This window comes from Orycteropus afer, unplaced genomic scaffold (genome assembly GCF_000298275.1).
Source record: "Orycteropus afer afer isolate SDZICR_OR568_19922 unplaced genomic scaffold, OryAfe1.0 scaffold00019, whole genome shotgun sequence".
In the NCBI taxonomy this organism is placed as follows: domain Eukaryota; kingdom Metazoa; phylum Chordata; class Mammalia; order Tubulidentata; family Orycteropodidae; genus Orycteropus; species Orycteropus afer.
The window spans coordinates 6,958,814-6,986,060 of record NW_006921606.1 but is presented as its reverse complement, the minus strand read 5'-3'; the positions used below and the strand labels follow the sequence as shown (position 1 = coordinate 6,986,060).

General features: G+C 43.1%; 1 protein-coding gene across 1 annotated transcript in view; it reads left to right on the top strand.

Moving 5' to 3' along the window:
• SYNM (synemin) overlaps positions 1-25,584 on the top strand; it is a 33,309-nt gene extending 7,725 nt beyond the window's left edge. Inside the window, exons 2-5 of the mRNA XM_007959951.1 lie at positions 3,204-3,328; positions 18,309-18,379; positions 21,854-24,303; positions 25,237-25,584. Of these exons, the coding sequence (XP_007958142.1) occupies positions 3,204-3,328; positions 18,309-18,379; positions 21,854-24,303; positions 25,237-25,584 (2,994 nt within the window). The remainder of the gene's footprint in view (positions 1-3,203; positions 3,329-18,308; positions 18,380-21,853; positions 24,304-25,236) is intronic.
• The last annotated feature ends 1,663 nt before the right edge of the window (positions 25,585-27,247 follow it).

Here is a 27,247-nt window from a genome sequence, read left to right as displayed (position 1 = left end):
TTCCTTCCAAGGAGTGGCTGGTGGGTTTGAACCGCCAGCCTTCTGGTTAGCAGTCAAGTGCCTTAGGCACTATGCTACCAGAGCTCCTTAGGTTATTTAGGCTGAGACTTAACTATACACTGTGAGAATGTCAAGACTAAATTCTGGCAACTCTGTCACTTAAATCAAGACTCCACAAGTGGTCCACTTTAGTGATCTCTTTATCTACAGATAATGCCAGAGTTGAAGTCTCTTAATACATGGGACATTAGCTACTGGCATTTAAACTCGCTCCTTTGCTTTAAAAGCTAAGTAGTTGTGTGTGTGTGTGTGTGTTTAGCACAGTTTTATACAAAGAGAACCTGGCAACAATTATTAGCTCAGAAATAGACTGTTATGTGAATAAAGCTATTTACATACAAATCATTATTTTAGTGATAGAGCTAGTGCTTGGTACACTTTGAAATCTTAGTTAACATTCCTTGGCTTCACAATATTACGTATTTATTATGGAACTTCAGCTTCTTGTCAGGCGCCTTTAATGGAGAAATTACAGAGGAGGAATGAAGATATTCCCTCTTTCAATTCTTTTACAATTTTTGAATTCTTAAAAAGATAAATGTTCGAGAACGTATCTTGTATTAATTGTGTTCAGAAATAATGCTATTTTCCATTAACAATCAGAAGCTAAAGTGTGTGGACTTACTTCATTGTTTAAATATTTGCCCTTTATTATTCTTTGAAGTACTGGATCACAGGAAGAAAATGCAAAAATTCTACAAATGACATGATTGTGCTTATTAATTAAACGATATGGTCAATTTAAAGTGGATAACTTCCACAGAGGGTAATATTATCTTGATCATTTTGTTATAAGTTCAATTCGCCAAGTATGTGTTGCATAACTGCTGTGTGGAAGGTGTTGTTCCAGAGGCAGGGATGCAAAACAGTAGGACTCTTGCCCTCCAGTATCCTAACAACCAGGTAGAGAGAAGGAGAAGTAGTTGACGAGGTGTCCTGAGTGGCATGGTGATAATGGCTGTAATAGTGGTCTGAACAAGTTCTGAGGGACACTTACTGACGACCGTGCGCAGACCAAAAAATAACCCAGCCCATTGCTGTTGAGTCAATAGTGATCCTTTAGGACAGAGCAGAACTGCCCCATAGGGTTTCCAAGCTAAGTAGTTTCCAAGGCTGTAATCATTATGGAAGCAGACTGCCACATCTTTCTTCTGTGGAGCGGATGGTGAGTTCAAGTGGACCTTTCCGTTAGCAGCTGAGCACTTTAACCACTGTGCCACCAGGGCTCATCACAGTGTGCAAGTATACTATTAAAGGAACTTTATCTCTGAATCTGAATTTTGACATTTATGCCCAGAATATATTGCTGCTGTTAGTTGCCACTGACTTGTCTCTTAACTCTTAGAGACCCCATGGACAAATAATGAAACTTTGCCCAGTCCTGAGCTATCCTCACCATCAGTGGTATTTGGGTCCATTGTTGTGGGTCCATTTTTTGTGCCTTCCAACCCAGGGGGCTCATCTTCCAGCACTAAAGTAGACAAAATATTCTGTTGTGATCCAGAGGAATTCATTGCCTAACTTTTGGAAGATCACCATGCCTTTCTACCTAGTCTGTCTCATTCTGGAAGCTCCATTGAAATCTGTCCACCATGAATGACCCTGTGGCATAGTTCCCAGCATCATAGTAATACACAAGCCAACAGTATGACAAACTGACAGATGGGTAGTAGCAGAATATATTAAAACCAAGCCCATTGCCTTTGAGTCAATTCCAACTCATAGTAGAGCCGCCTTATAGTTTTTCCAAGGCGGTAATCTTTACAGAAGGAACTTTGGTGGCATAGTGCCTAAGGTATTTGACTGCTAACCAGAAGGCTGGCAGTTCAAACCCATCAGCTACTCCTCGGAAGGAAGGTTGGGCAATCTACTTTCGTAGTGATACCACTTCAGAAACCCAAGGAGGGGTCACTATGAGTCAGGGCTGACTCGAGGGCAGTGAGTTTGGTTTGTTTTGGTTAATCTTTACAGAAGCAGACTGCCACATCTTTTCCTGCAGAGCAGCTGGAGGATTTGAACCTGCAACCTTCTGGTTAGCATCCAAGCACTTAACCACTGCACCACTGTGGTGATTATGTTTTTGTGTCAACTTGGCTGGGCCTGGCTGAGTGGCTGGGCAGCTGGTGGTAGTTATTCCCCATGATGAGACTGGCAGTCAGCTCCATGGTGGGATCTACCACAACTGCTTTGGGTATGTGGTCTGCTTCCCGTATATACGAAGCAGCTTTGGGAATGGTCTTTAGCCTGTGGCATGCTTGGACCCTGCATGTAGCTGTGTGGTTGTTCAGCAGCCTGCCATGCTCTGCCAACTTAGGGACTTAGAATGGACTTAAATTAATGGCCTGCCGTGTGGTTTGGTAACACCGGGACTGTGCCATTTTATTTGTCAACCTTGGGCTTTTCAACCTCAGCAGCCAGCAGCTGTCTGAGTAAAGAAATGCCTCTAGCTTCAGTGGGCTGGGAGCTGGAGCCCAAGGCTGAGGGGCTTTCACCCAGCTCCTAGAGCCTGGCACTCTGAACTTGGACTTAAAGCCTCCAAATTTTAAGAATAAACTCCTGTTTGTTAAAGCCATCCCATTTGTGGTGTATTCTTGTCAGAGCGATACTAGGTAACCAGAACAACCACCTAAACAGAATATATTACTGTCTATTTACTGTAGTTTAGAAAAGGTGAAACAAAGAACTCTATCTGCTTCCATGCTTATTATTGGAAATCATGAGCTTGGGAAATTCTATTTCAAATATGTGTGATTTCTGTTTTAAATATTGTAAAGCCCCCAATCTCTAGTATTCTTTACAGTAGTATCTTAGTTGACCAGTTTGGTGTATTGGCCTTTCTAAGCAGACTGCTATCCAAACCACAGAGGTAATTCTGATTAACTTTTAAGTATTCATTGTTATTAGCTGGTATGAACAGAGGAACCAGTGTCCTGTCAAAATCTCCCATATGGAATATAAAACAAACCTCTATGTGGAAGAGGTACAAATCCTTGTAAATGGTTCGGTCTTTAATTAATTAGCCTAGAAGTTTTTCACCTCTTTTTACATCCTTAATCATTGGTACTCTGAGTTTGACCCAGAAAACTCCACTTCTGGAATCTTAAGTCCCTGTCTTGTGTCTAATGTTTCTCCTTTCTCTTTAGAGAGTAATTGACTGCCTGGAGGATGAGAAGGCAGCCCTCACCTTGGCCATGACTGACCGGCTGCGAGACTATCAGGAACTCATGCAAGTGAAGACTGGTCTCAGCCTGGAGGTGGCCACCTACCGGTAAGGATCTGTGCCCAGTCCTCCTTGATGGAGTCAGCAGTGCAGAATCACTGCAGCCTCTGGAGTCCTTGTGGCTTTGTGACAAGTGAAAAGCAATCCTTGGCAGGGGGTCCAGGGCAGAAGGAGGGGGAGGGGCAGGGGCTCATTCAGATCACTGAGCAGGCAGTGTCCCCAGGTGATGGGAATAGCTTTAGTATACCCTTGGCTAGTGTGTCCTGGGCACCGTATAAGAGCTTTACACATGTCAACTTGCTGAATGCTAGGAATTAGGTACTATGTTTACAGAGGAGCAGACTTCACTCAGAAATTATGGAGCTAGAAAATGGATGGGTTGGGATTTGAAGCTGGGAAGTCTGACTCCATCTGCCTCTCACACTGTTGGATCACATCCCAGGGCTCTGAGTGTACAGCACCCCTCACTGGTTTGGCTTTGAAGAACAGCAGTAGGCTACCAAAAGATTAGCATGATTCTTTAGGGGAGCTGATCCTGTTTCTCAAGCTGTTGATTTGAATTCAGGGTAACTATCCCAGATGACAAGGCACAAGGCTCTCAGAGGGGCTGGGTGCTAGACGGAGCAGAGAATCCATTCCTTCACAGAGCAGACTCACTCTTCTTGTGACCCCTTCCATACCCCTCGCGTGTTATAAGTGGTCTTTGGTTGAGGTGGTTCCTTATTTCTGGCAGTTTTCATGCTCTGGGAGGACTGCTGAGGGCTCAGATCTAGGAAAGGATTTTAAGGACCCCCAGGCTCCCCACTTACAAGAATGATGCCAATAGCCAACATTTATTGAGGCCTGACTGTCTGTTGGATTCAGAGCTACTAAGTTCTTTGCAGCTGATCAGTGGTCACAGTAACCTGGAGCAGATGCTACTCACTGTTTCTACTGAAAGAAGGTTGAGGCCTAGAGGTGGGCTTCTAGCTAGTGAGGGGTAGAGGCAGACATATGTGTCTCCAGACCTGTGCTTTCTCTGCCAAACCATGTCTGATAGACATGGATGCACCTTCTCTCCTAGGATTGTTATGAGTGTAAATTGATAGTGGGTGTGAACGAGCTTTGCTTCCAACAGCACCATGATTAACAGATGGGAGAGTTAAACCTAGAGAAGGTCAGAAGGGGCCAGGGTCTACTACCCTGGTTAGGGACAGAGCAAGGATAGAGCCCCTAGCCTATCTGAGTACTCTCTGTAGGCTGCCTCTGGAATCTTCTGATCCCTGTTTTGCACTAAGAAGAACAGTATGTCCTGGGTTAGTTTGATGTCTATTAAAGGACACAGTATCTGACTAATGGATGCTCATGGTCCACATTGTAGCCTTTGGCCAGCCCCGCCCTTTACTGTCTGGAAGACCTGCTTCACCAGGCTCTCAGCAGGGCCTTCATTAACATCAGTAAAGAGAGCAAGCAACTAGGATTGTTGTCAGTTTAAATTGATCATCTGTGTGAATGAACTTTGCTTGTTGAGGCCTGTTAGGGGCACAGTAGTCCCTGGAGAAGGCCCCACTGAGTTGAAGGGTAGTCTTGGGGCCAAGCCAGTGAGCCCTTGTTGGGTCTCCCCTCTGAGAGCCATGCTGTGGTGAGGTCCTGCCAGGGGACTAGTGGTCAGGACTCAGAGAGAGAAGGGAGTCACTGGCTGGTTCTGGTCTGCTCCCTGGAATTCCCATGGTCTGAATAATCACAAAAGTAAATTGGTGGGGTATGTAAACACATTTGGTATAAATAATCTAAATTTTACTAATAAGGGAGACTTAATAAACCATCAAGCTTTATTGGTGGTTGATGGTAGGCTTTAATCAGAATTTTTTTCAGTTGCAAGTCACAGAAGCCCTTCTCAGGCTGGCTCAAGTCAAAAAGGGCCTTATTATTCATGTAATGAAAAAATCCTTAGTTTTAGGCCCGTTGCTCCAGGTGTCCAAAGAGGCATCTGTCCCTGCCATCTCTGGTTTCTTTCTTCTTGGCTTTTTTCATCCCGTGGCAGGAACCTGGCCCTCTGGCGGCTTTAAGTTTACACCCTTTTCAGCCTCACTCCCCCAGTGGAAGGAGTGGTCCTCTTTCCCAACAGTTCCCACAAAACTCCTGGGCCCAGCTCTCTGGCTCCATTGGGTTGTGTGTCCATCCCTAAGCTGGGCAGAGGCATGAAGTGCTCTACAGCATGGACAGGGTCACCCTCTCATGAGCTGAGATTGGGGTGGGAGGTACCCTAGTCAGGCACTGTTGCAGAGTAGATACAAGGCAGGCCCAGGAAACAGCTGTCTCTGTCTGTGTTATGTCACTCCCAGTACAGGGTGACTCTTATGACCATGGCAGTTGGGTTTTCCCATTTCCTTTGTTTAATAGTTCCCTGGGTTGGCGTCAGGAGGTGTTTATCTTGTGCTTTGTTTATTTAGACTTTTGAGCCCTCCTGCCCCTTTTGGTCCTGCCCTCTGTTCTCTGTCCTGAAAAGGCAGAGTAGGCAGGCTGGCAAATTGTCTGAGTGGCCAGGCCTGCTTTTCTGGGGTATTCACAGCCCTGAAATCCTGGCTGTTTTTAAGGGCATTGATTATGAACCATTTTGCTCACCATCAGCAGTCTGACTATTGGCAGGGACAAGAGTTTAGTGCTTGTCTTTTGCTGACATTTCCCTAATGTATATATGGATTGATTTGGCCATCTCATTGGAACTTAGAAACCATCAGTACTTTAGGGAAACAAGTGATTGATTTCGCTGTACATCGTTCTGCTCTCCAAATTTCCCTGGGGAGGAACAGGATCCTGCCATACCCACAGCTCTGGCTGGCTGTAGATCACTGACCTCAGTGGGAAGATTTGTTGCAAGCCTCGCAGCACTCAGGGTGTAGTCTGGGAGGTGTTGTTGTTGTTGTTAAGTGCTGTTGAGTTGGCTCTGACTCATAGCGACCCTATGTACAACAGAATAAAACACTTCTTGGTCCTGTGCCAGACTCACAATCCTGGCTGTACCTCAACCCATCATTGTCAATCCATCTTGTTGAGGGCCTTCCTCTTTTTCGTTGACCCACCACCTTACCAAGCATGATATCCTTCTCCAGCAAATGGTCCTTTCTGACAACGTGACCAAAGTAGGTGAGACCAAGTCTGGCCATTCTTGCTTCCAAGGAGCATTCCAGCTGCACTTTTTCCAGGACAGATTTGTTAGTTCTTTTAGCAGTCCATGGTACTTTCAGTATTCTTCGCTACAAATCAAAAGCATCAACTCTTCTTTGGTCTTCCTTATTCATTGTCCAGCTCTCACATGCATAAGAGGCGGTTGACAACACTATGGCCAAGGTTAGGCACACTTAAGTCTTCAAAGAGACATCTTTGCTCTTTAGCACTTTAAGGAGGTCATTTGCAGCAGACTTGCTCAGTGCAATATGTCTGATTTCTTGACTGCTGCTTCCATGAGTGTTGATTGTGGAACTAAGTAATACAAAATCTTTGACAACTTCAATCTTTTCTCCATTTATTGTGATGCTACTTCTTGGTCCAGTTGTGAGGATTTTTGTTTTCTTTATGTTGAGATGTAATCCATACTTCAGACTATAGTCTTTAATTTTCATCAGTAAGTGCTTCAAGTCATTCTCACTTTCAGCAAGCAAGTTTGGGCCGTCTGCATATGGCAGAGTGTTAATAAGTCCTCCTCCAATCCTGATGCCATGCTCTTCTCGGATCATTTGCTCAGCATACAGATTGAATAAGTATAGTGAAAGGATACAACCTTGACACACTCCCTTCCTGATTTTAAACCATGCAGAATCCCCTTGTTCTGTTAGAATGACAGCCTCCTGTTCTATGTACAGATTCCTCATGAGCACAATCAAGTGTTCTGCAATTCCCATTCTTCTCAATGTTATTCGTAATTTGTTATGATCCACACAGTTGAATTACAACTTGTCTGTCAGTTTGTCACACTGTGGCAGCATGCATGTGTGTTGCTGTGAGGCTGGATGCTATGCCACCAGTATTTCAAATACCAGCAGGGTCACCCATGGTGGACAGGTTTCAGCAGAGCTTCCAAACTAAGACAGACTCAGAATAAGGAAGGGGCCATCCACTACTCAAAGAATTGGCCAGTGAAAATCTTATGAACAGCAGTGAAGCATTGTCAATATGTTACTAGAAAACTTTATGAATAGCCCTGAAACTTTGTCCTATATAGTGATGAAAGATGAATTCCTCAGGTCAGATGGCACTCACAATACAACTGGAGAAGAGCTGCCTCTTCAAAGTAGAGTTTACCTTAATGTTGTAGATGGAGTAAAGCTTTTGGGACCTCCATTTGCTGATATGGCACAGCTGCAAATACTGGTTAATAATCAGGACATGGAATGTATGAAGTGTGAGTCTAAGAAATTTGAAGTTGTCAAGAATGAAATGGAACGCATAAAGATCAATATCCTAGGCATTAGTGAGCTGAAATGGACTGGTTTTGGCCATTTTGAATCAGACAATCATATGATCTATTATGCCAGGAACGATAAATTGATAAGGAATGGTGTGCCTTTTATTGTCACAAAGAATGTTTCAAGATCTATCTTGAAGTACAGTCCTGTCAGTGATAGGATAATATCCATATGCCTATAATGAAGACCAGTTAATACTACTGTTATTCAAATTTATGCATCAACCACCAAAGCCAAAGACAAGGAAATTGGAGATTTTTACAACTTCTGCAGTCTGAAATTGACTAAACATGCAATCAGGATACATTGATTTTCACTGCTGATTGGAATGCAAAAGTTGAAAACAAAGAGGTATCCCCAGTAGTTGGGAAATATGGTCTTGGTGATAGAAACGACGCCAGAGATTACATGATAGAATTTTGCAAGATGAACAAATTATTCATTGCAAATGCATTTTTCAACAATATAATGGTAGCTATACACATGGACTTCACCAGATGGAATACCCAGGAATCATCGACTGCATCTGCGCAAAGAGACAATGGAAAAGCTCAATATCTTCAGCCAAAACAAGGCCAGGAGCTGACTGTGTAACAGACCATGAACTGTTCACATGCAAGTTCAACTTGAAGCTTCAAGCAATCAAAACAAGTCTACAAGAGCCAAAAAATAATGTTGATTGTATCCCACCTGACTTTAGAGACCATCTAAAGAATAGATTTGATGCATTGAACACCAGTGACTGAAAACCAGATGACTTGTGGGATGACATCAAGAACATCATCCATGAAGAAAGGAAAAAGTCATTTAAAAGACAGGGAAGGAAGAAAAGACCAAAATGGATGTCAGAAGAGACTCTGAAACTTGCCCTTGAGTGGAGAATAGCTAAAGCAAATGGAAGAAATGGCAAGATAAATGAGCTGAACAGAAGGTTTCAAAGAGCAGCTTGAGAAGACAAAGTCAATTATTATAATGAAATGTGCAGAGACCTGGAGTTAGAAAACCAAGAGGGAAGAACATGCTTGGCATTTCTCAAGCTGATAGAACTGAAGAAAAAATTCAAGTCTCAAGTTGCAATATTGAAAGATTCTGTGGGCAAAATACTGAATAATGCAGGACACATCAAAAGAAGATTGAAGGAATACACAGAACCACTATACCGAAAAGAATTGATCAATGTTAATCCATTTCAGGAGGTGGAATGTGATCAAGAATGATGGTACTGAAGGAAGAAGTCGAAGATGCACTGAAGGAATTGGCGAAAAACAAGCCTCCAGGAATTGACAGGATACCCATTGAGATGTTTCAACAAATGGATGCTGCACTTGAGTTACTTGTCTATTCCAAGAAATTTGGGAGCTGGGTACCTGGCCAACTGACTGGAAGAGATCCATATTTGTACCCATTCCAAAGAAAGGTGACCCCACAAAATGTGTAAATTATTGAAGAATATCATTAATGTCGGGAGCTCTGGTAGCACAGCGCCTAAGGCACTTGACTGCTAACCAGAAGGCTGGAGGTTCAAACCTACCAGCCACTCTTTGGAAGGAAGGTTGGGCAATCTATAGTGATACTGCCTCAGAAACCCAAGGAGTGGTCGCTATGAGTCAGGTCCGATTCCATGGTACACAACAACAACAACAACAACAACATTAATATCACATGCAAGTAAAATTTTGCTGAAGATAATTAAAATATGGTTGCAGCAGTATATTGACAGGGAACTTCTAGAAATACAAGCTAGATTCAGAACAAGGGATATCATTGCTGATATCAGATGGATCTTGCCTGAAAGAAAAGAATACCAGAAAGATGTTTACCTGTGTAAACATGCAAGCATTCAATTATGTGGATCATAGCAAATTATAGATAATATTGAGAAGAATGGGAGTTGCAGAACCCTTGATTGTGCTCATGAGGAACCTGTACATAGACTGGGAGGCAGTCGTTCTAACAGAACAAGGGGTACTGCATGGTTTAAAATCAGGAAGGGAGTATATCAGGGTTGTATGCTTTTCCCATGCTTACTGAACCTGTATACCGAGTAAATAATCCAAGAAGCTGGACTATCTGAAGAACAAGGCATCAGGATTGGAGGAAAAGTCATTAACAACCTGTGATAGCAGACGACACAGCCTTGCTGCTGAAAGTGAAGATGACTTAAAGCACTTATTGATGAAGATTAAAGATTACAGTCTTTAGTATGGATTGCCCCTCAATGTAAAGAAAATGAAAATCCTCACAGCTGGACCAATAAGGAGCATCACGATAAATGGACAGAAGATTGAAGTTATAAGAGATTTCATATTGTGACCCTTTTTGGTTTCTGAGGTGGTGAATCTTTAAGGAACTAGATTGCCCACTCTTCCGTGATAGTTCGGTACAACTCAGAATGCATTTGTCAAGGAAATATAGCAGATGGTATTGCCACGCAAGAGGCTCAGGTAAAGATGGTCTCAAAATCTCAGAGAAGGGGCAGAAGGTCTCAGACTGAGGAGATTAGGAAGATTTCTAGAGCAGGTGGCGATTTGATAGGGCTTTGAGGGAGTAGAAGTAGGGAGAAGGGATTTGGGTTGGCAGAAAGGGATCAAGGAGGAGTTGAAGGTAGATGAGTTAGGAAGAGGGAAGGTATTCTTTCCATGTATTTTTTCAAGGACAGTAGGTGAGCCGAAGTCTGGGAAGGGGTGATGGCAGGGACCTCTAAGGCCAGGCAGCTGAGGTGGGACTTTGTATGGCAGGCAGGGGGAGGTACTGGGTCAGCCAGTGGGAAAGGAGGCAGCTCTTGGTAGGCAGAGTGGAAGTGGGACTGGGGTGCTGAGGCAGAAGAGGGAGGAGGAAGGAGGAAGCCTTTTGGAAGTTCTCTGCAATCCTTGGAGAATCAGGAGGCTTGGGTGGGAGACTCAGCATAGGGCTGATGGGGCCTTGGACTAATGTTTGGGTAATGAGGGAGGAGCCGAGTGACACCTGTGAGAAGTAATGCTCCTCACATGCTATCACAGACTCCACTGGCCAGCTTAGGGCCCACTCCATGAATCAGACAAAAAACAAACCAGTTGCTGTTGAGTTGATCGTGATTCATGGAGATCTCTGGAGGGTACAAATGGTAAAGGCTGTCAGCTGCTAGCCAAAAGATTGGTGGTTTGAGCCCACCCAGGGGTGCCTCTGAAAATCAGCTATTAAAAACCCTGTGCAGCACAGTTTTACTCTGATGCACGTGAGGGCACTGCTCCATGAAGCAGGTGCTTACTGAGTATCAGCTGACATCCTGAAGATGGTGAGAACCCACAATGCCCCAGACACCTCTCCCTGCTAACATAAGGTTCTGAGAACCTGTCCTCACTTGAGGATTAGAGGATCTTGTCCAAAAGCTCTAGATCAAGAAGTTTTAGAAGTATAGTTCAAAAATAACATCCTCCTCCAACTAAAAACAAAACAAAAACCAGTCCCCACTCATTAGTAGTAAGCTGTTAGAAAATATAACCAGAAAAAAAAAAGTATCATTCAAAATTGAGACCAAAATGCAAAAATTCTCAGGAAAGGAATGAACTTCATGCAGAAAACCACAAAACTTGATGGAGAGATGTAACAACTGTGTGTAAACAGAGAGGCTTATCCTGGTTTTCTGGTTTGGAAGACAGGCAGTACAACCTCCATCAAAATTTAAAAAGAGGTTTATTATTGTGTATTTATTTTAGAGGGTGGAAAATAAAATGATTGTTCGAACATTTCAGTTGAAAGCAGAGCCAGAGTAATTTTTTCAAAGAAGGCAGTCTTACATAGACAAATGGGAAAATGTAGTGCAAAGGTTTACCACCTAGAGTCTTTAAGGCAAACGTCTTTTTAAAGGGTTAACAACATCAAAAAACCTCATTTGTGTACTTAAGGCAAGGGGAGGACACAGGAAGCTTTCTATTTTCTCTTTCTAATTTCAGGGAGCAGAATCAGTACTTTTTAACTGAGGATAATATGGTTAGCTCTCTGGTCTAGATTTAGACTGTTAATGAAGTTATACAGATAACTCCTTACATTTATCCTTCCATGATTTTAATGTTACCTCTAGTTTCCCCTTTATATTCTAGAGCACCTATGTGGTTTTTGAGGAGCTCTGGTGGTTCAGGGAATAAAAGCATTAGTCTGCTAACCAGAAGATTGGAGTTTGAACCCACCAGCTACTCTGTGAAAGAAAGATGAGGCAGTCTGCCTCTGTAAAGATTTACAGCCTTGGGAACCCTATGGGGCAGTTCTCCTCTGTCCGACAGGGTTGCAGTGAGTCAGAATCAAGTCAGTGGCAGTGGGTTTGGTTTTGGCTTTGTTTTTTTAAATGTGTTTTTTAGTTATACCTGTACCACATGCATATGAAAGCTAGACAATGAATAAGGAAGACCATAGGGGAATTGATGCCTTTGAATTAATGTTGTTGGTGAAGAATATTGAATATACTGTGGACTGCCAGAAGAGTAACAGATTTGTCTTGAAGAAGTACAACCAGAATACTCTTTAGAAGTGAGGATGGTGAGACTTCATCTAGCTTATTTTGGACATATAACCAGGAGGGACCAGTCCCTGGAGAAGGATATCATACTTGGTTAAGTAGAGCATCAGTGAAAAAGAGGAAGATGTTCAATGAGATGGATTGACACAGTGACTGCAACAATGGGCTCAAACATAATGAAGATTGTGAGGATGGTGTAGGACTGGGCAGTGTTTCATTCTGTTGTATATAGGGTCGCTATGAGTCAAACGACTAGGCGGCACCTAACAACAATGTTTCTTCAAAAGAAAGCATGTCTTAAGGATTTTTAAATGTCTTAGGGAAATAAATTTTTTATAAATGAAATCATCATCCTACTTTTTTGAAAATTCATTAAAAATGTTCATTAAAATTCATTAAAAAATGTTAACATGAGATTTATCTGATTATTAGGTAAAATTTGGAAGTTAATAAAATCTTTTAGTTTTAAAAACACCTTATTGAGGGAATCAACCAATATACATTGTGTTGCAAAGCCTTCCCCACATTTATGAGTTTCCTTGTTCTGGGAAGCCTCATTGAATAAATGAAAAAACATACTATTTGGTTAGCCAAAATCCCTTCCCCTCTTGACCCTACTGTCTTTCGCTGAGTTATCGAAAGTCATTTTTTTTTTTTTTTCCTGAATTCAGTAAAAGACAGGGAGGAGGATGATAGTGAATATGTATTGAGTATTTAGTCTATGACAGCCACTACACTAAGTTCTTATTTTCTTAATTAATTTCCACCACAGAGCTCACCCAAAAAAAAAAAAAAAAACTCACTGTCATGGAGTTGATTCAGGCTCACAGCAACCCCTTTTGGGTTTGAGGCAGTAAATCTTTAAGGAAGGAGATTGTCCCATCTTCCTTCTGTGGAGCAGCTGGTGGGTTTGAACCACCAATCTCCTGGTTAGCAGTCAAATGCCTTAGGCACTGCACCACCAGAGCTTCTTACCACAAACCTAGACGTAGAGGAACTGAGTCACAAGTGGTTTAAGTAGCTTGCTTAAGGTCACAGAGCTGGGAAGTAGACAGTTCAGGACCTGAATCCAGTCAATCTGACTCCACATTGACCACTCCCTGAGCTGCTTCTCTGTTTTATCAGTAGTTTTTCGTACTTCTGTTTACCATGCTATTGTTTTAAGTTTCTAGTATTGATAAATAGGCTTTGGCAAATGGCAAGTGACAGAGTAAATTACCAGAACTTGACACAGAGCCCTGTTACCTGGGCGTTAACATTTCACATAATGTCCTTGGTCATCTAGTTCTGATTCTGAAGCTTGGCTGTGAGTGGAATTCTGCCCATCACCCCTCCTCTTCCCCTCTGTCCTGCTGTCGTCTCTGTGACTGACTGACTGGCCATAGCCCATGTAGTGGTGCAGAGGGGGCAGCCCTGACCATTCTGCAGGAGCCTGGGCCCCAGCCCCAGCTCTGCCCTATGGGGACCAGACTGTCCCTTAGCAAGCCTTTCTGGTGCTCAGCTTCCTTTATCCTCTGTGTCCCTCCTCCCAGCCCTGGGGGTCTGTGACCCCCCCCCCTTTATTCTTCCCTAGCTCTCCACCTGCTTTTAGGTCAGAAAGCGCTGTGTGAGCACTCTGTGGACTTCAGCGTGTCACTTCTGGAAATGTTATCTGCCTGCCCTCTTCCCTCACTCTTGACCTTGTTTATAGTGGGCACACAGTGCAACGGCACTGTGCCTGTAGTGCTTAATGACAGTAACCTGCTGAGAAATTCAATTACAACCATCTGTACTAGACAGAGAGCCCTCTCCCACCCACCCCCAGGACAGCAGGGGGCCTATTAGGTCCTGGAGCCCAGCCAGAGGACAGAGGCCACATCACAGCCCACTTCTGCACCATGGATTTGTGTCAGATTCCTTAATGAGGCAAAGGACTTCATTTTCCCACTTATGTTTGCTTATTTTCCTGTATAAGAGACTGCCAACCTGTGGAGCTGTATGAAGTGTTCACTAATAGCCTGTGATTCACAAGGTTGGCATTTCTCAGTCAGAGCTTAGAGGCAGTTTTCCTCCGCTGCTCTCAAAATAGCTGGGTTTCATTGGAGCTTCTGAGAACCTTCTACCAATTTCTTAAAGTTGTAGCAGTCTGCTCCTGATGTTCCTGAAGAATGTCCCTTTAAGAGCTTTTGAAGAAATCATACAAGTCTAACAACTTCTCCTCAGAGGTTTTGTTTAAACCTTTGACATGCCAGTTTTTTTGTGCATGGTGATAGGAGGTGGGATAATTTATCTGTGGGTATGATGTGTATGTGAATGCATGAATTAAGTCACCAGGGTGCTGCTATATCTATAAGGTGACATGTGCTCCCGCCTTCCAGGAGCTATCTGCAGGGAGTGGTGTTTCCCCAGTGCAAGTGTCACATTATTATGGGAGAGCCTTGTAGGGGCATTTTGAGTAAAATCACCAGAGGCCATTGAATTTACTTTGAGGAGACATTAGGAGTTCTGGTGGCACTGTGGGTAAGGCATTTGGCTGCTAACCAGGTCAGTGGTTCAAACTCACCAGCTGCTCTGCAGGAAGAAGATGAGGCAATCTACTTCTATAAAGATTGGAAACCCTATGAGGGTCGCTATGAGGTCAGAACTGACTTGATGTTAGTGGGTTTGATTTTTTGGTTTGAGGAGACATTGGTAGCTTAGTGGTAGAATTCTCACCTTCTGTGTGGGAGACTTGGGTTCAACTCCAGGCCAGTGTACCTCATGCATAGCCACTGTCCATCATCAGTAGAGGCTTATGTGTTGCTATGATGCTGAACAAATTTTAGTGGAGCTTCCAAGCTAAGATGGACTTAGGAAGAAAGGCCTGGTGATTTACTTCTGAAAACCAGCCAAAGAAAACCGTAAGGGTACAGTGGTTTATCTTCAGCTGACCATGGCGATGGTGCAGGACTGGGCAGTGTTCTGTTTCACTGTGCATGGAGTCTCCATGAGTCAGGACCAACTCACCAGCAGTTAACAACAAGGTAGCACGGTGGGTCTGTCTGGAGGATTTGTACTTTCTAAAATGTGTGTGCAGTGTCAGCATCTCAGATCTGGTTGCAGGGAGGTTAGCTCAGTATAGAGTAGTGGTTGAGAGTACAGGTGTGAAAGCCAGGCTGCCTGCATTCACGACATGACCTCCACTAATGAGCTGTGTGACTTTAGCCAAGATACTTGCTCTGTGCTTCAGTTTTCTCACCTGTAAAGTGAGGAGGATTATCATAGCCCTGTGCTGTGGGTTTGTGAAGAGAACAGCATGAATTAATAGACATGGGAAGTATAGCTATGGTTGGTGCTTGGTGAAGCTCAGGCTACTGAAGGCCCTTGGTATGAGGACATTTGTGTTGTATCTTGTCCCCCCAGACCATAAGCCTCCTGGGGGACTGGGACCCTATCTATGTACCCTAGTGCCCTACTTAAGCTTCTGAACCCAGGAATTATTTGGATTTCTCTCAAAAGAGGAACAAAGGCACTCTCCTTGGTGGGGTGAGGGAGGACATACTTTTCCCCCAAAAGTGATCTGCCATTAATGCATTCTGTTGACCTGAGCCTCCCATACTGGCTCTGGTTCAGGTCAGAGCTGACAAGTAATGAGCACTTTGTGTCCTGATGTCCCAGCTGCAAGAGTGAGAACCCATGGTACCTGAGGCTTCCTGCTTAGCTGGCAGAGAGAGGATCTGAAATAGAACTTGACTGGATCACCACTCCCTGCCCTGGCCCCTTCGATACTTAGGGCTGGGCTCTTCTGTGGCTGTAATACTGGGACATGGGCACTGGGAGTCGGACTTTTACTCCGAATATTCCTCGTATAGTACAGGCCTTGGAATTTTCTCAGCGCCGAGAGCTATTTGTGTTTCTGGAACCGAAACTGCTTGGTCACAGGGGTGTGGGAGGAGAGGGGTTGGTGTCCTGTTTCCTGGCTTTCCCCTAGTAAAACCTTGCAGGACCATGCCAAGCTGGGCAGTGTGGCTGTGGACCAGCCATCTTCCTGGCTCTGTATATAGCCAGATAGTCAAGATGTATACTTCAGTTATTGTTCCCACGACAAACCTACATAGTGTCCACCTTGAGTACAATTCTTCTTGCTGTTTTCTTTGCCTCTTTCTTCGGATTCTTCACACTACCTGGGGGGTTCTGCCCTTCTGGGAATCAGCACTTTTAAACCAGTGGAAACAAACTCAGTGCCAGTTTGCCCGAGCCACAAGTTCCTGCTCTGATCCGGGTGTCCTCCCTCTGCTTCCCTGCCCAGCTCCCAGCAGTGACGTCAGCATTACCACATGGGCTCTGGCTCTGGTTGCCCTTTGTCATAGACAGTGTATTTCTTGGACTTAGAGCTTAGTGACTTCATCCATCACTCTAGCAACCAAACAACTGTTGTGCTCCAGCAGCCAGCCTCATGGTTAGCTGCTGTGATAGTCAGTTTACCCCTTACTGAGCCCACCACCATCGTTTCAGGTTTGTGGGACCCGAGAGCCTGCCATGCCCACCACCTGTCATCAAAGCTGTGGTCTAAGTCATAGAGATGGATAACAACTTAATGAAGACTCCAGCATGTTAGACATCTAGAGCTAGAAGTCTTGGGGAGGCAGTGGTGGTTCAGTGGTACGATTCTCTCCTTCCATGTGGGAGGCGTAAGGAGCTCTGGTGGCATAGTGCTAATGGCATTTGACTGCTAACTAGAAGGTTGGCAGTTCAAATTCACCAGTTGTTGCCCAGAAGGAAGATGAGGCAATTTACTTCCATAAAGATTTACTGCCTTGGAAACCCAGTGGGGGTCACTATGAGGTAGGAATCAACTTGATGGCAGTGAGTTTGGGGTTTTTTTTAGTTATGCCAGAGGCTTGGGTTTCTGGCCAGTGTACCTCATGCACAGCCATGACCTATCTATCCATCACTGAAGGCTTGCTATGATGTTGAACAGGCTTCAGTGATGCTTTTAGCCTAAGATGGACTAGGAAGAAAGGTCTAATGATCTCCTACTGAAAATCAGTCAGGGAAAACCCTACGGACCACAATTGTTTGATCTGCAGTCAGTCATGGGGATGGAGCAGGACTGAACAGTGTTTTGTTCCAATGTGCATGAGTCAGGGGCCAAATCGATAGCAGCTAACAACAGCAAAGCCAGAAGTAGTCAAATCATTTTCATCCATTATATTAAAGGAGATAATAGGAAGCTACTCTGGGTGGAATGAGGTCCTTGTGGTGGTGTGATGGTGGAGGGGATGGTCTTCAGGTCCTACTTTTCTTCTTCTACCTTACCTACTTTCCATCTCTCCTCTTCCTTTCCAAAATGCTCCATGGAACCATTTGAAAAACACAGATGCAAGCCAGCTTGTTATTCACAAACTAGTTCTTATTCTGGTCCTCATCCATCTGGTTATTACTCTGGGCACTCAGTACCCTGCAGGCAGCCCTCATCCTGTAACTTCAGAAAGACCCCTGTGGGAGTTGGAGCCCTTTAGCCCAGGATGGGGTGTCGTGCATACCCCACCTTCCCTGGAGAAGCTAGGCCCCTGCTTGCCCCACCCCCAGGTCTATATCTCTCCAGCATGATGTTGTTCATGCTCCCCTTGCTCTGGATTTGGAAGGGCTTTCTAGATGACTTGGCTCTCCAGTACTCTGAAGCCATAGCCTATTCATTTTATTCCCTGGATTGGTATTACGTGAACACATACCAGGTGGCAGATGCTGTGCTGGGTTCTGGGACATTGCAGTGAGCAGAAAAGTACAGCCTGGCCCAGGGTTTGCTGAGGCTGACAGATAGTTAGACCCTATAGTGCAGACCCCACCCGTGAGTCCTAAAAAACATGGCACTGTGACAAGGTGGTCAGTGACGAACTATGACATGATACATTGTACTAGAAACACTTCCTGTTCTTTCATTTCCTAATGATTTTTTTTTTTTTTTTACTTTTATAGTGGTGAAAACATATGCAAGACATTAGCCAATGTAACAACTTTCCCACTCACAATTCAGGGACATTGATGACATTTTTCATGTGCCGCCATTATTGCTATCCTTTCCCAAAATATTCCACCACTAATGAATTATTTTTAAAAATTATTTTTACAGAGCCTTACTGGAAGGAGAAAGCAATCCAGAAATACTGATCTGGACTGAACATGTTGAAAGTGTGCCACAAGGTAAATGCTTTAAAAGCGATTCTTTAACTTTAAACTGCTTTCTATTTGAACTCTTCATTCTCTCTATAAATAGTAAGGCCTCATTTATTGGGAAGACTAGGGCTAAATATGGGTTTTTAGATAACTATAGTTCAGTCCTCTTTCAAGTACCAAATTTCAGTTTAATGGGACTGGTGGTATAATGCACTTGGCTGCTAACCAAAAGGTTGGAGATGTGAGTCCACCTAGAGCCATATCACAAGAAAGACCTGGTGATCTGCTTCTGAAAAATCAGCTCTTAAAAACCCTGTGGAGCACAGTTCTACTCTGACACACATGGGATCACCGTGAGTCAGCATCACCTTTATAGCAACTGGTAATAAAGGACCTGTGGATAACTTTTTTTTCTTCTCTACCTTTTAAAACTTTATAGAATCTTAAAAAACTTCCTGCCTGAGTAAGAACAGATTAAATTACCTACAGTACGTTCAATATTTGTCTTACTCAGCATGATTTTAGTGTTCATAAGTGTTTTATCATATTCAAAATCATGACTAATTGGGAATATATATATATGGTACCTCTATCAAGACCACATTTGATTAACAACCAATCTGGATAGATGGTAGATTGTTTAAAAATTTAATTTATTTTTGGTGAAAATAGATACAGCAAAAAATACACCATTTTGACAATTTCCACATGTACAATTCAGTGACATTTATTATATTCTTTAAGTTGTACAGCCATTCTTGCTGTCCTTTTCCAAATTATTCCAACATGATTAACATAAACTCACTGCCCTGAGCTTCTCAATAACCTTTCGAGTTGCTCTTGTCATTTTGATCCCATATAGATTGTTCTTTTAAAAAGTACAGTGCTCAAGGCTCTCTTACTAATTGAGCTAAACTATGGTTTTCTTCAAAGAAGAATATAGTTTTGGGGTAAGGATATAGTTTTGAGTTAAGGTTTTAATACTACTTCAGGGCAATAGTTTTAGAGCTGATCCAGCCTTAATGGCTCCAGAAAGTCTGGATGCTATTGATAACTGGAAATTCTGTTCTACATGCCTCCCCCTCCCCAGCTTTTGATCAGGATTCTTCTATAGAATCTTTGGTCAAAACTTTCAGTAATGGTAGCCAGGTACCATCCGGTTCTTCTGGTCCCGTGGCATAGAAGGCAGTTATTTATGGAGGGATAATTAAAGACTTAAAAAAACTAAACAACTTTCTATTTTTACTTTTCAAAAGGAACATTGTCCCTTTTAGGTATTTCAAGGATTTGACAGGTCACTGAGTTCTAATCATCTGTGACTACAAGCAGTTTGATCTCAGACGATATCCAGGAAATCTTTCTGGTACTGAGAGTAGCTTTGAAAAAAGCAAAGATGTCTGTATTAAGTGGCCACTCATCAGTCTGCCTGGCATCTGTTAGCATATGACATTGATAAAATAGGAGTTATTCACTCACTCAGTTTTAAGGTTTACTCAGTCATCTAATGGACTTGAACATACCAGTGATCAGGAAGATGTCACAGGACTAGGCAACATTTCGATCTCTGTAAGTTTTCCCTGAGTCATGAGTCATGAGTCAAAGCTTGACAGAAAATCAAAGTCAACATTTTTTTGTTTGTTTGTTTTTAATGTGTGGATATATAAGTGTGAAAATCCATCACACAACCTACAGAGAGCATGTGGAGAGAAAAAGAAAGGGTTCTGAACCAAAGTCTGATGACTGACATTTTTAAGTCAACCAACCAACCAACCAGTTGCTGTTGAGTCCGTTCCAACTCATGATGACCCCATGTGTGTCAGAGTAGAACTGTGTGCCATAGAGTTTTCAGTGGCTGACTTTTTGGAAGTAGACCACCAGGCCTATCTTCTGAAGCACCTGTGGATGGAGTTGAACCTCCAGCCATTCAGTTGGCAGCCAAGCGCATTAACCATTTACACTATCCAGGGATTCCATGAAGGGAAAAAATTTAATATTCTTAAAATAAACGTCATTTTAGCAATTCTGTATTATGCCAAAAGAACTTAAACTTTAGATTAAAGATTATTGATTATGAACTATTTTATTAGATTTTGAGCTTCCGCATATTTGGTGTAGTGCCTAAGGCATTTGACTACTAACCAGAAGGCTGGTGGTTCAAACCTACCAGCCACTCTTCAGAAGGAAGATGGGGCAATCTACTTCCGTGGTGATACTGCGTCAGAAACCCAAGGGAGGGGTAACTATGAGTCAGATCCAACTCGACGGCAATGAGTTTTTACTATACAGTATAGGTGCCTCATTAACTGTGTTGCATAAATGAACATAGGAGTTTCTAGATAGTATATTTATAAGTACTTATTAATACATGTAGGTTTATTTTGTAATATCACATAAAATAATGCTGGATGAGTGCTCACCAGATGACAGGGCTAAAACCAGTCTGTGATCTTCTCTTGTTGAATATTTATTAAAAACCATTTGATTCCTGCACTGTTCCCTGGGTATTCATCTTCTGAGACATCTTGCTTTAGTATATGTTGAATTGAAAGGAGGAATCTATGGAAAATGTCTTCTCCTGATTTCACTCCTGTATTCTGGGATCTTTCCCAAAGAGGCCTTGGCCTTGGCCTTGGCTGCCATAGTGGAGATCAAAGGAAAGAGGATCCATCCAGCTCAGCAGGATGGAGTGTGGTAGGCCAGGGGCACTGCTTCAGGCTATGTTCTAACTACAGGCTGCCATTCCTAAGGCAGGTTATCCTGAAGGAGTTTGGACTCTCTTCACATGGTCTTGAACAGAGCAGGAAGCCCTGTAGATTGTCTTCCAACTCTCAAACTGTGAAATTAAAGCAGACTGTAGTGTTGGTGACTAGTCTGCTTCCTGCATTGGTGCCTTTTCAAATGAGAAGGCTGTCAAGTATAAAAATGGAAGAAACCGGGAAGCTTGAAAAAAAGCTTAGTTCCTCAAGATTGTTGGCCCAGCAGAAATCAGTGAAAAAAAAAAAAAATCATATCAAAGTGGGGAGGAGAAAATATGATTTGATGTTAATAATTCATTTATATACTTTGTAATTATAAAGTGCTTCTCTACTAAAATAAAATAAATTCATCTAAGCAAAGCAGAAATTAATGATTCTAAAATATCATAAGATTGTGAAATTTCAACCACAAAACTAGTATCTCTGGCCTCTCTGGCCTATGTACTATGCTCTACAATCAGATGTTTGATATTTTTGTTAAGACAGATGAGTGTTTTAAGATCAGTCACTAGAGAAAAGTGTTAGGTTGAAGAATTTGTGGTACAATATTTCCTTGTACCAGGGCTTTAAGATCTACCAAATGATAATTTGGGGATTGAAAATAATTTTATTTGTAATGACTTTTCTGTAGTAATACTATGTATTTATTATGATGGGTTGGGATTTAACCTGTAGTGATACTTTTAAGCTAAAAAAACGTAATGATGACTTTCATTTTAACAAATGGTTTGTTCAATTCCTACAGAATTCAGAAACACATCCTATCAGTACACCAACTCAGTATTACAGAGGGAAAATGAAAGATATCTATTTCCAAGGCAGAAACCACCCGCAGTGAGTTTAAATCACCGCTCAGGGCTGTATTCTAACCAGTTGGTGCACCTTGGATCTCAGACAAGTGCAAGTATTGGAAATGCTGCCCGAGTTGGCTTCCTAGGCTCAAGATATTCATCCTTGGCCACCACCCAGCAGGAAAATGCTTATGAAAAAACTACCAACAATCAAACCAGTTTCAGAACTTTTTCTCCAACCTATGGTCTTTCAAGAAAAACTGAGGCGCAAATGAAAACACTTCCTGAAAGATCGAAAACTGAAGGTGCAAGTGATGCCACCAGTTATATAGCCAGAGGTTCCACCGTTGCCCATGAGTCATACCGAGAACGCCGAGACAACATGGCGGTGGGTGCTTCTGACAGCACTTGGTCAAATGAGAGGACTGTCACTTTGGGAAAGAAAACAGAAACGAAAGCCCCAAGGGAACAAGATAAAAACATACCAGAAACTGTTAGAACAAAGCAAGAAGAGAAACTGTTTGATTCTAAAGAGAAGGCTTCTGAGGAAAGAAACTTAAGGTGGGAAGAACTGACAAAGTTAGATAAAGAAGCAAGACAGAGGGAAAGTCAGCAGATGTGGGAAAAGTCTAAAGGGAAGGAGTCACTGAAGGAGAAAAATGTGCAAGCAAGAGAGATACCAATTAGTCTAGAAGCATCCAAGGTTAGTACCCCAGAGGTGTCCCCAGAAGGCTTCCAGACATTTGTCAAGAAAGATGGTGTTGGTGGGACAGGTAGGGAGACAGAAACAAGAGAGATGAAGTTTCAGTTGGACACTGGTGACACCCCCAGCTCTCTGAAAGGTGACTCCATGACCAAGACCATTGCAGAAAACATTGTCTCCAGTATCCTTAAGCAGTTTACACAGACTCCAGATACCGAAGCATCTACCAATTCTTTTCCAGACACAAAAGTCACTTACATGGAAAGGAAAGAGCTTCCTGGTGACAGGAAAACAAAGACTGAAATCATTGTGGAGTCTAAACTGACTGAGGATATTGATGTTTCTGACGAAGCTGGCCTGGACTACCTTTTAAGCAAGGATGTGAAGGAAGTGGAGCTGAAAGGAAAATCTACTGAGCAGATGATAGGAGATATAATCAATCTTGGTCTGAAAGGAAAAGAGGGGAGAGCAAAGGTCGTCAATGTGGAGATAATTGAAGAACCCGTGAGTTACATAGGAGCAGAGAAGGCAGAGGAGTTCTCTACCCCATTTGAAGTGGAAGAGGTTGACGATGTGTCTCCAGGCTCCAAGGGGCTTGTTGAAGAAAAGGAAGGTTATGGAGAAACGGATATCACCTTCTCAATTAATCAACCTAAGGGGACCAAGCAGCCCCCTCAGAACATAACTCATGTTGAAGAAGTGACAGAGGCAGGTGACTGGGAGAGAGAGCAGAGTTACTTTGTGTCAACTCCAGATGAACACCTAGGGGGCCATGACAGAGATGAAGGCTCAGTATATGGGCAGATCCACATTGAAGAAGAATCCACCATCAAGTACTCATGGCAAGATGAAATTGTACAGGGAACTCGAAGGAGAAGGAAAACAGACGATGCCTTGGGAGAGAAGGTTGTGAAGCCATTGGATGTTCCAGCTTCCTCTCTGGAGGACAGCCTAGATTATTCTCACTGGAGAGAACAAGCTAAAAGTGGTGAGATTCATGCTGAGCCCACAGTCATTGAGAAGGAAATTAAAATACCACATGAATTTCACACATCCATTAAGGGAGTCTTTTCCAAGGAGCCCAAACACCAGCTGGGGGAGGTTATCGGGCAGCTGGAGGAAAGCCTTCCAGAGCGAGTGAGGGAAGAACTGTCTGCCTTTACCCGAGAGGGTACTGGCGAGCCTGGGAGTGTTTCAGTGGATGTAAAGAAAGTCCAGACCTCTGATGGTGGTTCCATGACCTTAGTTGCTGAAGTCAACCTCTCACAGACTATAGATGCTGATCAGTTAGACCTGGAAGAACTAAGCAGATGTGAAGCCAGTGAAATAGAGAAAGCTGTGGAGTCAGTGGTCCGAGAGAGTTTGACCAAGCAACATGGTCAGGTGCCTGGAAGCCCTGACAGGGAAGGTGGAGCAAAGGCCCAAACCACCAGCACTAGCTTCAAGCGTTGGGCCACCAGGGAACTGTACAGCCCCTCCGGTGAGGGGGATGATACTAGCCCGGCCTCTCCCAGCACAGAACAGGTCACCTTCCAGGGTCCTGTGTCAGCCACTGTGGAAGTCAGCAGCCCTAGGGGCCTTTCCCAGTCACAGGTGCTGGAGGACATAAGCCAGTCTGTAAGGCACATTCAAATAGGCCCCACTGAAATTTGGAGGACTGAGCAAGTCTCATCTGAAGGATCTACTTCAGAAGTGGTGGAGGTAAGTGGAGAAAGTGACCTTGATCAGGCAGAGAGCTCAGTGGGAGCCAACTGGTCTGTAAGGCATCTTAAGCTGGATCCTAGTCAGAATCAGATGTCCCAAGAAGTCGTCTTCCGAGGGCCTGTCCCTGCCCTTCAGGAAGAAGGGGGCACAGAAGAACCGGGCCAGGTTGAGTTTCTTACAGACATGGGCCAACTGGGGAGACACATCACGTTTGGTGCCAAACAGTTTCAAGCTAAAAAGGAAATTATTTTTCAGGGCTCCATTCCTGGGGCAGGGAAGGTTGGTGATTATTTTCAAACGGAAGAGTCCATAGGTACCCACACTTCTGTAAGGCACCTCAAGTTAGACCCTGAAGAAGGGTTCAGTGAACAAATCCAGTTCAAAGCTCCCCTATTAGAGGAAATGGAGTCAAGTGTCACAGGAGGTTCTGAACACACCGGCAAGCTGCCTGGTCACAGCACATACACCAGGCATGTCCGAATTGGTCCTCAGAAGCACCAGACCTCTGAGCAGATAGTTTACCAAGGACCCATGCCCCAGCCAATGGGATTTAGTGACTCAGAAAGCATTGTCCACAGAGAGGGCTCAGCAGACATAACCCATGCCACTCACAGTTATACCTCAGGAAGAACAATTCTTATGACTGAAAAGGGCTTCCAGAGGGCCTCTCCTGAATCTTCTCTGGAGGATAGCGTAGGAAGTTTGTCTGGGGCAGAAGTGACATCAGACATTAGCAGGTCCGTTAGGCACATTAAACTAAGTCCTACAGAAGCCAAAACCTCTGAACACATTGTCTTCCACAGACCCATTTCCAAAACATTTGCACCTGCTGGTTCAGTGAGTTCCCCTGAGCTAGATGAGTTAACAGATAGCAGCAGGTCACTAAGGGACATTACACTGGGCCCCAAAGAAACTTCCTTTACCTTTCAGATGGATGTGAGTCACGTAGAGGCGATCCCCAGCTCCGACCGATGGACACAAGAGACCACGGTCTGCTTCCCTGCAGGGAAGGAAGAGGCAGCTCCCGGCATGTCTGATGGTGGTGCCTTGAGAGGTGTTGATAGTAGGAAGGACCAGGCAGAAGGCAGGAGCTTTCAGGCCTCTGTTGGTGATGGAAATCAGGCCCTTGGGCCAAAGGGCAAGGAGCAGGCTGCCTTTGATAAGACAGTGCAGCTACAAAGGATGGTTGACCAGAGGTCAGTGGTTTCTGATGAAAAAAAGGTTGCCCTGCTCTATCTAGACAATGAAGAAGAGGAGACTGATGGGCACTGGTTTTGAGAAACAGAAATGTGTTGCTTTAAATAGCATCTTATTTGATAACATACCAACATACAAGGCCTTTACTTATTTTAAGGAAGGGAGGCCCACTCTTTATGCAAGCTGCCTTTTTTTTTTTCACCTTCTTCAAGAGGCAATTGTCAATTTACTTTATAGTTACCGTGCAAAGATTTCAGATCAATTCAGGCCTTAAAAAGGCATTGGAGTTTTATTTTTAAGTTGAGACTTTTACAAAATACTTTTTATCTTTTTAATCTTAAAAGATTCCTTTTTCTGGAGTTTTCTCTCCACTTCTGGAGACGGTTTCTACCAGTTTTGTATGTGGCCACAGAAATGCCTCACATGTTTTTGAAACTATGATTAGCAGTAGGTGAGACATCTAAACAGTAATCGAACCAAACCCACTATGATCTGGTCGATTCTAACTCACAGTGACCCTATTTGACAGAATAGAAATCAGGTTTCCAAGGATGTAAATCTTTATGGAAGCAGACTGCCACATCTTTGTCCTGTGGAGTTGCTGGTGAGTTTGAATTGCTGACCTTTTTTGGTTAACAGCGGAGTGTTTTAACCACTGTGCCACTGGGGCTGCCTTAAACATTAACCAAACTAATACATTTAAGAATAAGTTTTATTTGCATGTGTTAATACAGGATAGTAAGCTAACAGTTTAAAGGATAAGCAAATGCAGTTTTCTTTTTACAGAGTCTTTTCAGATAGAAATACTAAGAAACAGACTGCTTATGTATAAAAAAAATCTAAGTGATTTTATCTTTAGGAAAAAATTCTTTGACATAAAATTAAATTAATTTTAAGTTTTGAATGGATTGCTTACCATGCACAGAACTTTAAAAATTTATTTGTGTAATCTTTTTAAAATCAGCATACTTGCTATGTGTGCACAGGTTCCTAGAATATGACACTAGATCCATGTGTAGGTAAAACAGTTATTGTGAATTGCTTACAGTAGCATTTCCTTTTTGCAGCACTAGGTAAAGTAGTACACAGTCTGAATAGCCTTTTTTTTTTTTTTTTTCCTATCATAACCTAAGCTCTGGAATGGCCAGCCTCTGTAAGACTGTACTTGAGCTTCTCTGACACCTTAACCCTTAGCACCTAAATATTTAATTTCACTGATGGGAGGTAGACCTGAAAAGAATTTGATGCTCTGACTGCAGCAGGACTTGCAAGATGGTGTGTGCAGTAAAATTGGAAACACAGGGTAGTTGGGTACCTCCCAAAAAAGCCATTTTCAATCCCTTTAACAGAGTGGTGTTCTCTCTTCAGTGCAGAGAATGAATGATTAAAAATCACAGCAACAAACAGACCTCATGGAATTTTTTGCACTTTCAACAGAAATAATTATAGTTGGGGTGTTTTGTCCAAGGAAAGGAAAATAAATAGAATAAAATGTCTTAGAGAAGGAACTGGGTGCACAGAAGCACCCAGGAGTGGCCCCAGAGGATGGCAGTGACCCCAGTCTCATGGCCATAGGGCCTGAACCTGCAGACAAACACCACAGAGTGCGAGATAGTGGAGTGCATTGTTTTAGATTAGTTTATCTCACACAAGCATGATTTTTAAAGCTTCCATCTTTAAAGGTATAGAGTCACATAAAAATTGCAGCTCTAGCAACATTATTTTAGTCCAAACTAGAGTTTCT